The sequence below is a fragment of the Aristolochia californica genome, unplaced genomic scaffold (assembly GCF_029961685.1).
Source record: "Aristolochia californica isolate CCGP_79_NKW_82.1479 unplaced genomic scaffold, dmAriCali1.0.hap1 SCAF_2, whole genome shotgun sequence".
In the NCBI taxonomy this organism is placed as follows: domain Eukaryota; kingdom Viridiplantae; phylum Streptophyta; class Magnoliopsida; order Piperales; family Aristolochiaceae; genus Aristolochia; species Aristolochia californica.
Window position 1 is genome coordinate 45607167 of NW_027181881.1, and position 20111 is coordinate 45627277.

General features: G+C 37.5%; 2 protein-coding genes across 2 annotated transcripts in view; one reads left to right on the forward strand and one right to left on the reverse strand.

The window, feature by feature from the left end:
• The window catches only part of LOC137955167 (uncharacterized), a 38827-nt gene extending 26240 nt beyond the window's left edge, over positions 1–12587 (reverse strand). The window contains exons 1-3 of the mRNA XM_068802035.1: positions 12370–12587; positions 6436–11377; positions 6168–6356 (exon numbers count right to left, since the gene is read on the reverse strand). Of these exons, the coding sequence (XP_068658136.1) occupies positions 6168–6356; positions 6436–11377; positions 12370–12587 (5349 nt within the window). The remainder of the gene's footprint in view (positions 1–6167; positions 6357–6435; positions 11378–12369) is intronic.
• An 824-nt stretch (positions 12588–13411) lies between these two features.
• LOC137956136 (enoyl-[acyl-carrier-protein] reductase [NADH], chloroplastic-like) lies at positions 13412–18890 on the forward strand. The gene is made up of 13 exons (XM_068803489.1): positions 13412–13682; positions 14605–14917; positions 15019–15128; positions 15217–15272; positions 15385–15469; positions 15583–15630; positions 16963–17037; positions 17111–17222; positions 17371–17422; positions 17516–17567; positions 17641–17698; positions 17783–17881; positions 18404–18890. The coding sequence occupies exons 2-13, from the start codon at positions 14644–14646 to the stop codon at positions 18553–18555; spliced, it is 1173 nt and encodes a 390-aa protein (XP_068659590.1). The 5' UTR covers positions 13412–13682; positions 14605–14643; the 3' UTR covers positions 18556–18890.
• Positions 18891–20111: the final 1221 nt, after the last annotated feature.

The window sequence follows — 20111 nt, forward strand, 5'->3', positions numbered from 1 at the left end:
CCTATAATTTTCTAATAAGTCACTAATAGTAATAAGATGTTATTTAAAGGTTTTTTTGGGAATATGTATCATAGGAAAAATACTTTTAGTTTTTCCTAGAATATAAATTTTTATCTAGGGGCACTAAGGAGGCCATAATAAATTATGGCCAAATTCAAAAATTACAAAACAAGCTAGACAACAATTGGAGTAAAAAATATTAATATTGGTGCATTTTAATCCATTATTGAAATTCAATCCTGAACCTCCCTTATCATTATATTTTTTAAAAATGTATGCATAATTTTATATATAATTTATTCAAAGCCAGCCCTACGTGCGAGATCATAAACAAGGAAAAAAAAAAAACTCTTTGTCCCTTCCTCATGGCTCTTAAATAAATTGAAAAGATATTTTAGGAGAAATACGTTTCCAGGGACTAGTTTTTTCAATAAATGTTGAAAAAACATTTTTAATAGAAATATAGGGACCATTAGTGCCTCGAATTTTTTCAAAATATTTTTCTAATTATAAATTCTTTTTAAAAAATCCTATAATTTTTCAAGTAAGATTTTCTTGCCAAGATGGTTTAGAAAACCATATAGAAAAATTTCGAATAAGTATTTGACAGTTGATGATATAATACTTTGAGCATGAGGCAATTTTCATAGTAATTTTGTGTTTGACATTTTATGTGATTAAAATTTTATCGATAAGTATAATAATATATTAGATTAATTATTAATTTTTATTTATTTCCTTAGAAAAGGCAATAAGAGGTCCATTTAATTTTCCTAAGAAAAATTTAAAATATTTCTTGTAATTTTCTAGTAAGTATGTAATAGTAATATGATTTTATTTAAAGAATTTATAGTTTTTATTTGGGTGATTGTAAATTGATAGTGATATTTTATTTAATTTTGTTGTGTTTGATTATTGTATGGATTTTATTTATAATGTTATGCAGTGTATGGAGTGTTTAGATTATTTTATGGAGTGTATAAACAATTTCATGAAGTGTTTATGGAATGTATAAACAATTTTATGGAGTGTTTATGCAGGTATTATGTATATTGATTATGCCCAATTTTAAGTAAAGGTCATGCCGAATTTTATACAAGTATTATATATATAGATTATGCTCAATTTTAAGTAGAGGTTATGCCCAATCTTATACACATATTATATATATAAGTTATGCCCAATTTTATATAAAATGTATGCATAATTTTATATACATTTTATTCGATATATATTTTTTGAAAAGTTTGAAATGTATGTTGAGGCTCGAGCTCGGCTCGAACTCGTTGGGCTCGAGCTCGATAACAATTTTAGGCTCGAGACGAGGCTCGGCTCGAAGCTCGGCTCGAAATATTTAAATCAAGCTCGACTCGAACATAGGCAGGTTCGGGCTCGGCTCGGCTCGATGCCACCCCTACATACAAGGATTCAAGGGACAACTACATCTTTCTTGCAGTCTCAATTTGGAAACAACACTATTTATCATCCAGGTCATAACCTAACAGTCTTCTGCCTCCCAGTTATCATTCATAGGCACAGGGGATCATCTATGATATATTTTGACTTCACATGGCCTTTAAATACATCCGTATTGATTTAGACCAACTAAGATAGTTTTGCCCATTCAATTCTAAGTAGTTTATCACAATAGAATCTTTTCCATCAAATTCCCTACCTCTCTTTAGGTAGTTATATCTCACCAGAATCAGCCATGAGAATCACAAAACAATCACAATTCAGCAATTAAAGGCTTCAGCTAACAAGCTAGGTGTGAAGGATAGGTGGGCCCCACTTCACAGATAATTAGGGTTTCATGTAATGCTTGCACAACCCCAAGTTGACCCAATTTCACCAATAGAAAGTGATTGGACACTCATGAATCACACAAAGTTAACACTCCAGGGCTGACATCACCTTTCCAAAGTGAAGCAGTCAAAAGACCTAGTATTGGGTTGTGCACCAAGCAAAGAGAGGGAATCCCAAATCAATGAGTCCTTCCAGGGCTCTATATCATAATTAAACTGCACTAAAAGCAGTATAAACCAACAACCCTAAGGTTATGGCAGAAAAAAAGGAAAAATGATTGATTTTAACCAACCAACATGGCATGAACTTCAAGAACCCCTTCCTTTTGTGGTCACATTCCTTAATAGGATTAGAACACAAAGAATAAGGGTTTTTCAACTAGGATTCAGTGTTTTGATACCATGAAAAGGGTAAAACTAAAGAAGAGAGAGAAATTAAGAGAGAATAGAGAAGAGAGAGAGGAAAGAAGAGACTTCAGGAAAAGTCTCCTTGGGGATCGTGCACGATCTCCTTCCCTTTTATAAAGAAAGATGAGAACAATTTATAAAAATACCCCTATTCACTCAAATACACTTAATCCTTTATATCTCCTAATATACATAATTAAATGACATGGAAATTAATCTTCATGCTGAATGAGATAATGTAAACTCTAGATACTACAACATATGTAAAAAGAAAAAAATACCCTTCACTATACAAAACGAGATCTAATTTTGACGTAAAATTATTCTTCACTTTCTGAATACTTTAAATAATTGTACCAATGGACAAATGTTAACTCTTTTGCTCTGTGGCTGATTGATAGATGCCATATTCTGACATGAGAACTAGGTTAATTATAATAGAATAACCTTTATAATTGTGTTATAGGTGGTTATTTATCGGTTTTCAAATGAAATGAGCATTTATTGAATTTGGCATTAATCACTGTCGATATTGCATATTTCTCTCTCCTGAATTATATTTCATTATTTTTTAGTTTTATTTCTTCCTGAAATGCTTTTTATAGATTCAATTATGGAATTTCAGGAGAATTTGGGTGGAGAAGAAGATATTTACCAAAATGCCCTTAGTGAAATGGAGGTAATTTCTAGGGCAAATCGTTTTAAAATAAGAAAAATCATATTTAAAGCAAAGAAGAGACCCGAGAGGTGGAAGGCAGCGTGAAGAGAAAGAGAAACGGAGACCAAAACAGAGGTTTTTTTACCGGAAACAGGGGAGGACCCGAGAGGAGTTCCCCATCGTCGTTCGCCGGGCCAATACCTTCTGCCGCGCCACCGTCGTCCACCACCGTCCACTGCCGTCCAGCAACCGAGAACAAACCCGAGGAGAGCTCGAGAGAGTCTCCGTCGAGGTGAGTTCGATAGTCGTCGCTCGCCAGGCCGAGAAGTGATCCGAGAGGGCTTCTCCGATGCCAACTCCGCTTTCCAACCATCCTCCGACGTCGGTTACGTATTTCCGACCATTCCCGGAGCGATTCCGACTCCGACCGAGACTCGAGAGAGCCGGTTAGAGAACTTCATCTTTGTTTCGTTCTTCGCCGGACGTTACCTCCGTCCGTCGGCTTCCAACCTTCGTCGCCAGCGTCGTCTCTACCTCCGGCCACTCACTATTGCTACCTGACACCACCAATTTCGGGAAATTGCAGCACCCGTGAGAACGAGTTGCTGCCCGAGCGAGAGGAAGAAGAAGGGGAGTAATTCGTCATTATTGAATTTAATTTTTTATATAGTTTAAACTTAGGTTTTGAATGTTAATTGAATCTGATTTGATAATTAATGTTTATTTAAGATTTGTTTTCTGGATATTTGATTAAATTAGCTAATTAGGGTAGGATTATAATTGAGGTTGGATTTTGGTATTTTAATCCGATTTCTGTCTTTCACTCTATGCGCCCGAGAGGGGCTAGACGCAAGGATTGAGAAATCAGATTCGTGATTACGTGGTGCTCGAGAGAGGCACGAATCATGGTAAAATCCAGAGTTGATAATTTTAGCATCATCACAATAAGAAATTGATTCTCTGCATTCTATTGTAATCCGCTCTTTGTCATTAACTCTAGGCGCCCGAGAAGGGCTAGACGCAAGGTTTGAGAATCTGGATTCGTGGTTTCGTGGCGCTCAAGAGAGGCACGAATCACGGTAAAATCCAGAGTTGACGTATTCCTGTTGTGCAAGTAGTTAATTAGATTATTGCTTGATAATGTAGGATATAATTAGTGTTTAGTTCAGATTAATTCACATATTTGGTTAGGCTAGTTGACTGAAGAATACACAAAATTCAATCCTCCCTGTGGATATGACCCTCGCTTACTGCTAGATTACATGAACGATTCGTACGCTTGCGAGGTATTAAAGCCGATGTAATTAAATTCTACATCACTGATTCATGGAGTGATCAGTCGTGGAGTCTCCCGTTCCGACGGGGATTAAATGATGAGGAATCGTTGGCTTTTTGCTCTCTCCTTACCAGACGCAGCAGTACTATTATCCAGGAGCATTCAGTTGACAAGCTAATTTGGAAGCCTAACAATAATGGCTGATTTGCCGTTACTTCTGCTTACTCTCATATCAGAAAGCAAGACTACAGTATTCATGAGCACAAGGCGAATATGGCTTGGAAACTCTCAACGCCAAACAAAATCAAATTTTTCGTGTGGTCGGCCATCAGAGAACATATTCTTACTTCGGACAACCTTCATAGAAGAGGCTTCACTGCCCACAATCTTTCTTGTCCCCTTTGCGGAGAGTGCAAAGAGACAATCCAGCATGTCCCCTTATACTGGATTTTCGTGGCAAGTTTGGATGAAAATTTTTCTGAAAATTGGGGTCCAAATGGGGCTACATCAGGACCTCTTTGGCACCTTTGAGATGGTTCAAGGGACTCACCTTCCTCGGCTAAGCAAGTTAATACTTTCGGCCTGTCTTGCGCATATTCCATGGTGCATTTGGCTCGAGTGGAACAATCGGAGATTCAACTCCAAAGCTAGCACCCCGGACAACACGACTTCTCATGTTGTTGGCCTCATCTCGAGCTGGCTTCATACAAGGAAAGATTTTGCCACTCTATCCGGGGTTTCCCTTCGGGAAAATTGGAATTTGATCGTCCATATGTCTGGCCCCTGCAGAACTCCGAGTATGGCCATCTAGGATCCTCCCCCTTGCGACTATATTAAGCTGAATTTTGATGGGTAGTGCTATTGGATGTCCTGGGCCAGCTGGAGCAGGCGGTGTGTTCAAACATCACCATGGAGACCCTATTCTTTCTTATACCGGTTCGGTGGGCATTGCCGACTCTAATACTGTTAAAGTTAGTGCTCTGTTGTTCGGCCTCCAAATCTTCACGGATCGTCTCCATGGCAAGTTAATCATTAAAGGTGACTCGAAGACTGTTATTAGTTGGTGTTCCAAAGACAGCTCCCCCCCTTGGCGCCACTGGCCCATCACTAATAATATTGCTGACATTGTATCTTCTACTCATTGTAATTGGAACCTCATTCCTAGATCAACCAACTCTTTGGCTGATAAATTGGCAAAATTCGGAACTTCCTAGCAATTTCTCATTGTTTGGGAAGGCTTCCCTCCTTTGTAAATTGCTCTTTTGAGTTTTTGTCTTAATAAAAATCAGCATCATTTAAAAAAATGGACAAATGTTAAAGAATTTGACCTATCTTAAACATTAACAAACTGGACAACTTAAGGAGCATCTTAGGAGGGAAGTCTGAAAGCAGCAATATAATCCAAATGAAGATATGGTAGATCAAATCCTCTACATCGCTACAGAGCATTGGCAATTGACAACATGAGTCTCTTTTTTTCTCTTAAAAATGTGAGAATTATATCAAGAAAGGAGGCTGGGAAGAGCAAGAGTAGCTACAAGAAAGAAAAAAAAAACACAAAAGAGCTAAAAGAAAACATTCAAAGTAAATGAAAAGTCCAAAACAAACTTCACTCTTTAAGTCATTAGACATTTTTTCTAATAATTTTATCCTCAACCTCCCCTTTCTATTGTATACTCGAGCCTAGATAAAGAAGAGAGCCACGTTTGGGCTAATTGTTTGGCCCTAATCCACACTGGAGTTCTGCCCATTGAATTTCTGCCATAAAGATTAAGCACCAAGTATAATAATAATTAAATGGAGAAATTACTTTATAAACACAAAAGAACCTTATGATAAAATGGCATACCACCAATCAGGAACTCTACTAAAATGGCAGACAAGTCAAAAACAAAAATATGTTTTAAAAAAATAAGAAGTATAATTGTAACCTATTTCAAAAAATAATTGTAAATGATGAAGATTATCTTCACTATTTATTATATGTCTAAAAAAATACTTCAAATTAATATGAAATTACCAGGCAGCCCATTATACGTTGAAGCTCCTCTGGAGGCTCCCCCTCATACGCATTTACACCAACAAGGGTAGGGTATACAATAGACCAAGGGGAAAGCTTTGCAAGCATCATCAGCAACCCCTCTAATTGTTTCCTAACCACCACCTCAGGATGAGAACTTAAACGAGCAAACAGCTGGGGAGTAACTTCCTGGAAAAATAACACAAGCATGAGGACCTTGAATCAGCCAAAAGCTCAAATATATATATATAAATAAAATTTTCCTGACCTGCCATGGAACCAGAGGAACTGACACAAGACCAGGTTCAAGAGTATCCTTTAACTCCACTCCAAAGTTCAGAAGGATGTGCAGCACATATAACATAGCCCTAAGAGTATAATTTCCTGTCTTTTGCTTTAAAATATCAAGATAAAGACCTCCTTGGTCACCTTTATAGGGATTGGAAGAAGAAAGTGAAAGGAAGCGCAAATACCCATTGGCTGCATGTCCAAAAAGTGCAATCCTTCTCCGCCTTAACGACCACCAGATCTCAATCAATTCTTCAATTGAAGATTTAATGGTATCTTTCTCCATGCCAACAGAAGTGACTAAAAGCATATTCAACTGAGAAGTTAGTTTCGCAGAGGGAGGTTTGCCATCAGAACTCTCGGCTCCAGGAGCTCCAGCAGCAACTTGAATTAGATACACCACTTGCTGAATGAAAGATTTTAAAGAGGCTTCCTGTGTCAAAATTTGGGTAGATTCAGACTGAAAAATCTGCCTTTCAATTGCAACACTTGAACTCCTCTGTAAAAGCTTCAGGATAATGGTTTCCACCTTAGATACTTCTTCTTCAGTAAGTTGAAACCTGTCTGGTGCAACTTCAGGATGGAGAACAGGAGACAGTGAGCATGCTTGGATAACAGTATCCGGAGAAGAGAGTGAGCCTCTGGCTTCAGTGTAACACCAAGAGGCATAAGAAAGCCATGACTTACACAATGCAGGACAAATCAAAGAAGAACACTTTGTAGCCATCCCCACAATTTCGTCAAAAATTGCTTTTGGATTGAGATCATGGATTAGTTTAACATCACCAGTTAAAAAGCTTCCACTTGAGGAAGAAGCAGCATTTCGTCCTGGGAACTTTGAAAGATCTGAATATATCTTGAGAAGAACATTTTCCAATTTCTTAGTTGAAGAATCCTGCTTGAACCATTTTGCAAGCTTCAAGCACGCCTTTGCTTTCAACATATTTTCAAAGTTACATCCTACAACTGCAGGAGATTCAATAGATTGACCCACAAATGACCAGAGATTCGTGATAGCATCTTCATGCTTTTCCTCTGCATACTGCAGTAAGATACGCTCATACTGCAAACTATTAGTAAGCAGCTCTCTGTCTTTTCCTTCTTTACAAACTAAAAGATGATCACTAAGGTAACTGTTCAAATGATGGGCCATCATGAAATTTTTTTGTTTACGGGCTAAAGTAATCAATTTCTGACACAGCAGTAAAGTTATTCGTGAAGTTGGAAGAATAGTGTGATAAATCCTGAAAACCTTCATCCATAGGTTACAATCTTGACTATGTTCATTAATTTGAATCTGCACAACTTGATGCAGCAAACATGACATTGTCGAGAGCTGTTTCTGTTCATCCTGGTTCTTAATCTTGCAACCTTCTTCAAAAGCATAGATGCAATGAAGCTGGGTAGCATAGGCTGCTGAATCAGCAAAACCATCAAGAGAAACAACAGATAAAGCTTCCTGGAGCATCAACTTGGCTTTGTCCATCTCCTCCATCACTTTATCAAACTTCTCGTCCCTTTGAAGTAAGATTGCCTGTAAAAGCATTTGCTCACTTCTCTGCAGTGCCAGTCGAGGGTCAAGGGTAAGTTCATTGCTGCTCTTTGGTGTCAAATCTAGATAACTCCAAGCTGATTGAACATCACCTTCGTCAAAGCGTGCCAAGGCATGAATTGCGTTCATCTCATTGCCAGCAGTAGTCAAAGCACCAGAATAGCTTTTGCCAGCATACTTGGCTCTAAGAGCCTGCAGTTCAATTAGCCAAGTCTCCAAGGACTTCCAATCAGATAGTGCAGTGTAACTCTCAATGATGCGAGATATAACAAACTGCACAGTATCAGAATCCATACAACTGAGTGCCTCCTCAGACTGAAGAAGATGCAGAAAGTGAGCTCCAGCCTTTTCATATTGACCCTCAGCCTGATATACGAGGCCTGTGATCCATGACAAAGACCCTAAGCTTCTGCCATGGGGTGAAAGCATTTGGGTCTCCTCGAACAAGGAAGGAAATGCAATGGTCACCCATTTTTTAAGACCCACTAATGCCTGAGGCTCATGGCTCCTAGACAAGGCTAAGGCTGCATGTCTCAGGACTCGCAAAACATCTCCTGCAAGGCGGCTCCTAAGATTATGGAAATTCTCAGATGCCTGGATTCGAGACTTTTCTTTCAAAGCTGATCCAACAATGTGTCGCAGATCTTGTAAGCGCAAAGTACAATAATGGATAGTGGCAGCATGGCAATGGAGAGCCAACCCTGCATTCATCATTGGCTCACATATACGATGGAACCATTCTTCACAAACCTTCTTGTTTGCCCGAAAGAATAGAGAACTCTGTCGAGTAACGCTTGGTAAAACGAAAGATCCATCATATGCATTATACACATTTTTCTTCAAAGCCTCAACAAAGTCCAGAAGCAAGCGCATGGGCAATAAGTGTGCACTAGAAGATCCAATGTTCAAATTCCCTTCATTTTGTTCTGCTTCTACTTTCAAGACATGAGCCACATCTAAAAGCATGCGCTCCAAAGCTGCAAAAGTCTGGGTAGGTCCACCAAGATTTGTTCGGAGTCGAACTGTTATACAGTACCTAGCTGCTTCATGGATGGCCCACCAAGCAGCGGCTAAATTATTTGTTGAGCAAACATTGTCCAGCATCTTCCCATCCACTTTTACATCCATTAATAGGCCATTGGCACTAAGATTTCCAGTCTCTTCAAGTGGACTGGAAACCAAGTCTCTTGAACCAGGGCAGCTAAATACAAGGCGCTGAATCCATGAAGAGAGGGGCACCTTCCACCTCTGCGAAATATAACTCAGAATGGAAACAAGTTGTTGTGCATGAAGTTGTCGTGGCATCTGTTTAAGTGCAAAAACATGTTTCCAATGGGGGCGAGGCCTATCTCCAACCCTAATAACACGCTGAGCTACTTCATCCACAAAAGTGCCACATATATAAATTGTAACTGGAAGAACAACTGAAAAAACCCTTACAAATGCGTTCCTGATGGAAGTATCTGGGTCCCCAACTCTCTCAAGCACAACTTCTGTAACAGCAAAGAAGTGCCCATGATAAATAAGCCCTGCCTGTAAAAGTACCTCCAAAATAGATGCAACAAGTGACCGAACTTTTAACTCTGTGTCTGATGTAGCATCGAGCACAGAAAACAATAAGCTACTACTGATGGTAACACAGTAATCTGGTTCAAAAGAACTGGCCAAATTTAAGTCCTTCAGAGATAAGATGGCCCCACCAAAGTCACGGACCCACTCTAGAGCAAGTAGTTTGACTGTGAGAGGAGAGGAAGGATGAAGGCCGCTAATAATATATCTGCTGTATTTCCTCATATAGTACACAATCAGATTAATTCTTCGCCACACTTTGCAATTGTGACCAAGAGATTCTAGTTCTGTAGAATTTTCAGTTAAGGTCCACTTTCTTGAGTGTTCAACCTTACTAAGTTTGTGTAGTGTTCTCATAACATGCACTTGCAAATCTACACAGCTCTGAATTGGGTGATCAAAAGGATTCAGCTTCTGAAAAATGAAAGATGTTATCTTAGTTGCTCTATCATAATGAGAAGTGGCAATTTCTGCCCCCTCCTCTTCTTGCACATTCCCATTAGAGCAAACACAACTTAATAACATGCTTAAATCAAATTTAATCAATGCAACTAATTCAAGCTCAGAAAAGATATCAACAACACCTAACTTAATATCACAGTCACCGTCTGTTATAGCAAGATTATCAAAGTTCAAGCCAATTCCCATCTCTAAGATATGCCCAAACAGAATCTTTAATGACTCTAACTCTTCCATTACAGAATTCATGGCCTTTCCAATTACTTCATTATTCTTGTGCTGAAGCAAGAAAACGTAAGTAGCAGCTGAAGCTCCAGCTACATGGTGATTTGGGTGCAGACGAAGCTGAGATAAAGGTGAATATAATTGCAACATCTTCTGGACAGAAGAAGGTAGTAGGCCAAGCTTTTGAAGAGATAGTAATTGCAAATTCGATTTTAGAACTCCATGAACATGAATTGAAGAAGAGTTCAGTTGCTTTTCTTTCAAGCTCTGGAACAAGATATCAAAAGCCATGGGATAAAAGGGAGAAAATTTCTCACCCAGTATTTCAGCCAATAAAGTCAAGCACCTCCAGGATTCCCTCACCCATTTTGACCACCCAAATTTCTTGCCAACCATGGATAAGCAAGACAATAGTTGAGGAACCATCTTTATGAGTGACCCACTCATCTGCTCTAGTATATTCATTTCCAGCAACCCCGAAGCAGTAACTTGCAAAACTGTCAAGAAACAGGAAAGTAAAGCAAGAAGCCTCCGGAATTGTTGTGGGGTACCTATACTTGTGTCATTAAGTAGAACTTCCATGTCACCCAGAAACTTTGATAGTAGGTCAAGTGAAAACTGCAGATTACTTAACCAGTGTTTCTGGAACTGCAGAAAAGTATCCATTATAATACATCTATCCGATTCTGGAAGGTCTGGTACCAAGGCCCACCCAATAAGCAAATCTATGATGTCCAAGAAATGAGGCTGAAAGCTTCTGAAAAACTTCAAAGAGATTAAAGATAAAAGACCAAGCAATTGGTGGAGCAAGTTCAAGGAGGTTCTCTCATCTTCAAGAAGTTCCTGACATGCTTTAAGGACAGGTAAAACATATGGCTCAATTCCATTAGGATCCCCATTATTAAGAAACTCTTTGAGGCCTTCAAGTGCCAACTCTGCAGATTCATTTCCAACACTAACATCTCTTAGAACAGGCAAAGCCCATTTGATGAATCGATCAACCAAAGACCCAGTTATGGCATGGTTTTGTCTTCCACTGGATGCTAAAACACTGGAGCAGACGACAGAACATACAGAGCCATACGCAATTGCAGCCAACCGCCTCACAGCATATGATCTGAAATAAATCTTTAAGGAGTGAGGTAAAAAAGAAAAATTGATTGTGGTTGGGGATGGAAATAACATTCTTCGTACAACTCATAAAGTAAATGTTCCTTTTTCCCTTTTGGCATGTACAAGAAGTTCACTCTAGCTCGAGAAAAAGAATTAGGTCTCAAGTGATCATATTCAAACAAATTAAACCAAATTAAAAATTCAATAAAGGTCCCAAAACCTAGGAACCTATTCGAACAATCCTTCCTTTTTATGAAAGATTCAACAAGAACAACCATGCACCTGGCATAAAAAAGTCAGTCCTTGAAGACACTTCTACCTAATTAAACCTGCAGTTAAACAGAGATGGGAAAAGGAGAAAGAAGAAAACTTGAGAACAAACACGATTCCACAGAAAACAATTAACTTTAACATTTCTGCCATCAAAATTTGCTTCCAAATAAATTAAAAATAAAGATGGGGCTTTAGAGACTGTCCATCGTGCCTTTAAAAATTCTGAGAGACTAAAAAGAGAGAAAACCTCACCACTGACCACTGAGTTCCAACAGCTGCCAATTAGGGGGTTATTCAAAATAATGAAGAAGCTTAAGTACCATGTTTAAGTGACCGCTTATTCTTCCTTCTCATACGTTACAAGTAAATGCATATCCCAACAAGTTATCCAACATAGATGAGCAAACTGAATAATTTCAAAATACCAACTAAAACAATTCGTTATTACATCTGACTTTTCCTTTTTTTGAACTTTAAACTGAAGCAGAAAATACGATTATCCAAGGTTTTAAAGCATCCGCGGCAACAACTTAAGCAAATTCAGCTTAAAATAAACAACACCGACTCGCAAGAAAGGAAAAACAGAGGCTGTCGGATCAAATTCCGCAAGCAGACAACATCAAATAAGAAAATGGACGTGATTTAGTCGAAATACGATGAAACGTTTAAATTTAAGACCAACAACGAAGTATAAAACAATTGAGAGAGAGAAAGAGAGATTACTTATCGGCGAGAAGCTGAGAGAATCCCTGAGAGAGGAAAGAAGATGAGTGGGCAACGAGCAAGGCGTTGTGCGGATACAGAATGGCTCGATGGAGTGAGTTGAGCGCAGTGAGCCGACTCGACTCGTCCTGCTCGGAAGGAGGAGAAGAATCGTCTTTTGGGAGTGCAACAGAAAGAAGCGCCGCTAACTGCTGCTGTTGGTGGTGAAGTCCTTGCATCTTGTCCACCGTCTTGCGCGCGCGAGCGCATTTTGCGTCTGCGTCTCGTCCGCACCCCACTCCATGAAATATTAATCGAAAAGCTAATCGCATTCATCCCTGAAAGTTGAGAAATTACGTTTACCCTCTTGACTACTCTTGAATTACATTTACGTCTCAATGTCGAAATTTCGGTATGCTCGTTCCTACGATTATCAAAATTACGCTGATCCAGTGGGAAACCTTTGAAAATAATTAATTTTAAAAAAAAATGTATAATGTAATAGCGTTTAATTTTTGACTAAATCAGATTAACAATAAAATCCTTTTTTTCTTTGGGAAGCAAGTGGTAGGCCTCCCCTCCCTTATTTTTCAATTATATCATAATAAATAAAAGACAAATATTTTCACGAAAATTCCATTTTATACCACGTTAAACAACAAATATACTTTTGCTCTTTAAAAAAACAAATTCATCCTTACCATCTAAATGTAAAAACAATATTTCTTTTTTTTATTTTTGCAAATTCACATAGATAATTAAAATGCCGTTCTAATTAGCATGATTTTTTACTCTCTGAGTTAACTCATAACTTGGTAGGATTGACTCGGATCCAAGATGGGTGAGTTGGGTCTGGATCAACCTTGACCCTTCCCCCTTAGTTGAGTCCTGTACAAATTTCGATCCGATTCACCCGAAAGTACTCGGAATAAGGGGACCCCGAGTTGGCTCCGATACCGAGTTGGGAACCATAGTCCGCACCTCTTTCCATTTTTCCCCACGTGAACAGTCGGACTCGCAGCTTTCTACACTCAATTCCCGGCTAACGTTCGGATCCTTCAAGTTATTCGGAGTTTCAGACAGAGAACCTCTTTTCGCCAGCTTACCCTAAGCTTCCATTGATGTTACGAGCGGCCAACTAAAACCTAACCCCTTCCCCTTTTCGATAGTTCCGAAGTCTTCCCTCCCTATCTACAGTGGCAGTGAACCCTCGATCTTATCGAGCATTTTTCAAGTCTACACTACCGGTAAAAACGAGGCTGCCTCAGGACTCTCTATTTTAAGCCAGCTTAAACCAAAACCCCGCAAAAACGGGCGAGTTCCGTTGCAAGAAGGTGAGATATGCTGCTTATTTACACTTTATGTTTGATTTCTGAGTATTTTTGCTGTGTCTGCGAGTAGCATTTGGATTTTCCCCCCAGATATGCTACTTCGACGAGTGATTGATTTGATTTTGTGTATGATTGTTTGTAGCAGGTCGTTATTTCTTGAAACTTTTTTTTTTTTTTTGTTTCGTGATGTTTGTTGTTGTAGGTCTTGATTTGAGTCTTCGTGCAAAGATTTGTGTGCATTAGCTATTACTTATTTACTTCATGAATATTGGTTGGTTTTCTCTCAATCTTGGTGGAAATGCTGCCGATTGGATGTGTTTTCCATTTTCCTATTCGCGGATGACGAATGCAATATAGTAATGAAGAAATATTCAAGTTTTCATGTAATAAATTCATTAGAAAGCCTTTTTTTTTCAACTGATATGTCTGCAGTAATTGTTTGTCTTTCTTAAATATGTCGTCCTACTAAATGTATGAATGTTAGATGTTTAGCCTCGTGAAGATTTTTTACTTTTTATTGAGAAAGCAGGAGTAATTTGAATCTGGGTCGTTCTTATCAATAAATTCCTCCTTACATGGTAGGATCTGACTATTAGATCTATAGATTAAGTCGTTCTTTACAGTAGACTGAAATAGTTGAATTTGGTGTCAACTGAAACTTCATTGATATATTTGTTTGTTTGATTATTTATTTATATTATTATCATTAATTTTTTTTCCTGTGAAAGTTTGGTAATTTACTGCAAGTAAGAGAAAAGATCAGATTCTGTGCAAATAATAGGTATGGAAGAAAGGCCAGCAATAGATGTTCTAATTTAATGGCTTCTGTTATATGCTCTGCCTTCCTGTCCAGTTTGGAAGCTCTATTCTGACGTACTTTGATGCAATAGATATGATGGAATTTTAATTAATTCCTTACGTGCAGATTTTTTCTTACATTTGCTTGACCTCAATTCGATTAAGAATGGCTACAGTAGTGGGATCAGGACTACAAATGGCAGCAACAGTACCCTGCATATCCTCCCGCATGCTCTGCAGTGCAGATTCAGTATTGCTACGGCATGGTGGGAAACAACATGTGCAATTCAACCTCTCAAGTTCCCCCCGAATCTCATCTGTGAAGCCTTTCTTCCGGAGCTTTTCTTCTGGTCCAGTCAAGTTTGAGAAGTCTGTTATAAAAGCAGTTTCCAGTTCGGGTGAGAAGGAGACTACTTCTGGCTTGCCTATTGATCTTAAAGGTTTGAGATCTTTCCAATCTTGTTATGGTCTTCAGTATGTTCATTATCTATGCCTTGTTAAGTAAAGCCAACTAGGTTTAATGTGAGTTCTTTGTTATCAGGTAAAAGGGCATTTATTGCTGGCATAGCTGATGATAATGGGTATGGTTGGGCAATCGCAAAATCACTTGCTGCTGCAGGTGCTGAAATCCTTGTTGGCACATGGGTACCTGTATGTAGCTACTTCCTCTTAAACATCATGCACTTAGATGTTCATTGACAGCTGGTTCAACTTCATGAAAAGAATCTTCTCCCTGCAGGCACTTAACATTTTTGAAACCAGCTTAAGACGTGGGAAGTTTGATGAATCTCGAGTGTCAGAACCAGTTGATTCTATTTTTACTTGATTTGTTAAAAGTGGTGTCATTGAGAAAAAAAAAACGGAATGTTATTCTCCCAAATGGTTAAGCTGAGGTTTTTGAATGCAGGTTGCCAGATGGTTCGTTAATGGAAATTGCCAAAGTATATGCATTGGATGCTGTTTATGACAGCCTAGAGGATGTTCCTGAAGATGTAATTTGAAAGATATTATTTACTCTGAGTATTAATTCTTTCATTGTGTTTATTCTATATGGTTCTTCTACAAGTTGTTACTTAACTGATCCACCAAGGAATTGTTTGTTCAGGTTAAAACAAACAAACGCTATGCTGGAGCTTCAAGTTGGACTGTCCAGGTAAAATCTTTTGTTGATTTTCTTGTTCTGGTGTTAAATTCAAATAGAATCGCTGTCAGTTAAGAACCATTATGCTGAGGTGCGTGCAGGATACAAGGAGGGTCCCCTTGGAAGTCTTGAATAGTAGTAAATGAATGCATTTTTTGTGTACTGAGAAATGGATATTAAAATAATATTAGCTGTCAAATATGAATTCGGGGAATAATAAAAAAGCAAAAACTTATTTCCAGGGGTATTAAATTTGTTGGTCTCACTTTCAAAAAAAAAAAAAAAAAATTGTCATCTGCACATTATTGTTAAAACATTTTCTGTTTAATAAAATCAGTGATGGTGAGTTCTTGGTATATGGAGCTTCATATATTTTTCTTCTTCGGAGCCTTTTGAACAATATTGTTGCTAGCTACACAAATCCTCCAATTGGCTCTATCACGCAACCCCCATTGCTGCTTGATTATTTTGAGCCTCTTCTCACCTCTTTTATCTGTGTTAGTTTCATGTTTTTCTCTAGTGCTTGCTGATACAATTATTAACGTCAGGACCTTATCCCATTTTTGTGCTGGCAGGGTTCTTTTCAATATGCCCAAACCATCCCATGGGTCACAAGCAAGTGTAATATTATATCAGTTTCAAAAACATGGAGTTAATATGTATTCCATGATATCTTAAAAAATTATCTCATAAATAAAAAAACCAATTAAAGTGTTATTAAGAATGAAAGAGCATTTTTGTTGGTTTGAGTTTCCTTGGAAGTTGTGGATTGGGGCCTTTGGTTCCATGGCTACATGGGAAGGTTTCTAATGTGAGTTATTGGGTTTGGTCGCTGGATCTTGGGCTTTAGTATGTATGGGTGATAAACATGATCAAAACAAACTAAAGTTCTAGTCATTCACCAAATGATAGACTTAAATATTTTTTTCTGAATCTGTTAAGTGTATTGAGAGAAGTAGCATCGACGTTTGTAATATAATGAGTCAGTTCCAACCATGGTGTTTAGGGTTCAGGGTGACTCGACTTCACTCAGGTGATCCGAGCAGGGTTCCTAGGTGCCTGCATCCGGGTCAAAACACCATGGTTCCAATGAATTTGTCTTGAATGTTTCTCTTCAACTTTATTTGCTTTTGTAGTTTACTTTGCCAACCCAGTGCCCTGCTGTACATCTTTCCAAAAAAGTTTCTTGTGAAATTCTTGATTTTTTTTTTTCAATAACCTTAGCCATGAGAGAAGTCAACGTGCCATTCTGTATCATCATTCTAAAGAAAGTAATGGCTTCAGTGTGAAAGGAGAAGTGAATGCTGCTTTAATCTTATTCATGTGGCCTTGACTTATATTCAGGAAGTAGCTAATGCAGTGAAACAAGACTATGGGACCATTGACATCCTTGTCCATTCTCTTGCCAATGGACCAGAGGTTATATTTTTTCGTTCTCCATCTTTCTGTTGTTTCTCCTGTCCCAGTTATTCTAATTATTCCATTTGAACAGGTCACTAAGCCCCTTCTGGAAACTTCAAGAAAAGGATATCTTGCAGCTCTTTCAGCCTCCAGTTATTCATATGTTTCTTTACTGAAGCATTTTCTTCCAATAATGAATCCTGGTATTAGTTTTTTAGTAGCCATTGTTTTCTTTTTTATAATGGTAATACATAAGACTAGTGTGATAAAAAAAAGATTAAGAAAAAGTAGACGACAGTACATTGTTCTTCCAATGAACTATGGCCAGCATCATAAGCTGTGGCTTTGCAGGTGGTTCATCTATTTCACTAACGTACATTGCTTCTGAGAAGATCATCCCAGGGTCAGATTCCTTTTCCTCCACATAAGTTTATTTACTTCAGATTTTACATCTGAACACTCTTTCTAAAACTGCTCATTATTTGTATTGAAATAGATATGGTGGAGGCATGAGTTCGGCTAAAGCTGCCTTGGAGAGTGATACCAGGGTGATGAGTTTTTCTAGTTTCCTGTCAAACTTTCCAGACTGAGCAGTTCTACTTAACATTTCTGGTCTTGCAGGTGCTTTCGTTTGAAGCAGGAAGGCGGCACAAGATCCGGGTTAATACAATATCTGCTGGTGCATTGTCTACTTTTAATTTTTCTAGAAGTTATTATTATTCTTTGCAAGTTCATATTACTAATCTTCCAATAAAATTTGTAGGTCCCTTGAGAAGTCGTGCTGCAAAAGCAATTGGATTTATTGACACCATGATCGATTACTCCATAGCCAATGCTCCACTGCAGAAAGAGCTGTCGGCAGGTAAAATTTCTAATCTAACATGTTTCTATTATTCGGAGCATCATGTCACAACCATACTGCTGCTACCGCAGCAGTTCAAAATGATTCGCTTCTTGGAGTCTTGTCTATAAATTTACTCATGATTTATGCAAGATGGATATTTTAAGTATGTAAAGGAAAAATAGATCGAAAGATATAGATTGCATAGTTCTGAAATATGTTCTCACTGGATTGAAGAAAGTGACAAATCTTTGGGAAATTCAATGAAGTTAGTTTCTGCTGTGGACTAGCATATCTAGTTCACTTTTCTGCTTTGTCACTGTAATTTGTGTCTAAAGCAGCTATCTATTCCCTCTAAATCGATAAATTTTAAGCATGAGTTGGGTGACTCTGATAAACCATGTACTCTACTCAAAAGGATCTTGAACCCAAGATAGATTAAATATATTGAACAGATTATCAACTAACTTTATTGAGTATCTTTTTAGTAACTGGTATTTTTTTGTTGGTGCCAATCTTACCGTGTTAATCCAACTGTAACAGACGAAGTTGGCAATGCTGCGGCATTCTTGGCATCTCCATTGGCGTCAGCTATCACTGGCACGCTCATCTATGTAGACAATGGATTACATTCCATGGGAGTTGGTGTGGACAGCCCGGTATTTGCAGAGCTTAACATTCCAAAAACAGTGTAGGAAAGCTTATTCCGATTAGCATGAATGACCTAAAGAGTGACATTATGAACGGGAACATGGATTGAGGAAGAGGGCTCTCGGGTATTATTAAATTTGAGCGAGGATTTTCTTTTATTGACACATGTCACGAAGGGGATTCCCCAATTTTTAGGTTATATCTTGTGCCCTTGTAGACTGTGGACCACATTTTCTCTCTTTGGTAAGGTTCTAATATTTAGACTATTTTACTTATTTCCTGTAAAGCTTCTTAGCTCATCCGTTATGTCCTGTCAATTATCCAGAGAATTTTGTGGAGCCATCAATTCAGTGCATCCTTTGGTTGTGGTTGTCTTTTCCTTCTTACTTCTCTACATGGAAAGATTAAACTGAGCTTCAGAGCAGTGCTTGGATTGTTGTCTGCAGCGATATCTGGAGTTGCAATCTCTTGTAAGGCTATCCAAATCGAAAACGCTGAGGAAATGTAGTGTTCTGATAGGATTCACTGAACTAATGTAGTGGTCGATCAAAACAAACTTCCGAGTTCTGACGAAGCATGGAATCATCTAAAATATCGTTACTTTCCGTGGTCTTCGATCCAAGGATACTACTGAGTTCTGACAGAACAATGGAAGCGCCTAAAATATTAGTTACACCGTCGAAGCGAGTACCAAACTCAGAGAGGCCGAGAGAATTTCCCAAAAAATTATGTGGAGAAGTATGTAATGATCTCATGAGCTGATCTCAGGGTCATAGTGTTCTGAGCTTACAGCTCCTTCAAATCTGCAAGAACAGCATCTGGACGGGAATTTTATCAAAATACTGGTTTTAAACAATTTATTTATAAAAATAACGAAGACCACAAATTATTTACAAAACTACTGAACTTTGACCGGTCCACTATATATGTGGACAGTCAAAGGTGCCATGTAAGCTTTGACTGTTTACGTGTCGCTCTATCATCAGAGCGATACTGTAAATGAACACATAGACTGCCACGTCATTTGCCACGTCATTACATGATAAAATTTTGAATAAATTTAAAAAAAATTAAAAAATCACATACACTTTTTATTACCTTATATCTAAAATAAAAATTTATTTAAAAAATTTATTAAACAATTAAAAAATTAATTCTTACTTATTTAACACCATTTAATATCAATTAAATTATTTATTAATTAAAAAAATTATCGTTACACTTTTTATTTCTTCATATTTTACAAAATAAAATAAAATAAGTAAATTAATTAGATTTAAAATATTTATAAATTAAAAAAATACAAAAAAAATATTTTAGAGTTTAAAAATACAATTTATTTGTATATTTTTATCACCTTATTTACGAAATAATAATATTTACAAATTTTAAATATTTATAAATTTAAAAAATCTTTCTCTTAAGTCTTACCCATATATTATCGATTTAAAATATTTAAAATTTTTAAAAAATATAAAAAAAACTATTTTAGAGTTTTAAAATATAATTTATTTGTATATATTAATCACCTTATTTATAAAATAATATTTAGAAATTTTAAATATTTATAAATAAAATAGTCTAACTCTTACCCATTTAC

Bases quoted from the DNA above. Each gene is read 5' to 3' on its own strand.
- LOC137956136 (XM_068803489.1), top strand. From the start codon at position 14,644: ATGGCTACAGTAGTGGGATCAGGACTACAAATGGCAGCAACAGTACCC. The intron at 15,273-15,384 runs GTCAGAACCAGT...TTTTGAATGCAG, and splicing joins AAGTTTGATGAATCTCGAGT to GTTGCCAGATGGTTCGTTAA. The intron at 17,882-18,403 runs GTAAAATTTCTA...CAACTGTAACAG, and splicing joins GCAGAAAGAGCTGTCGGCAG to ACGAAGTTGGCAATGCTGCG.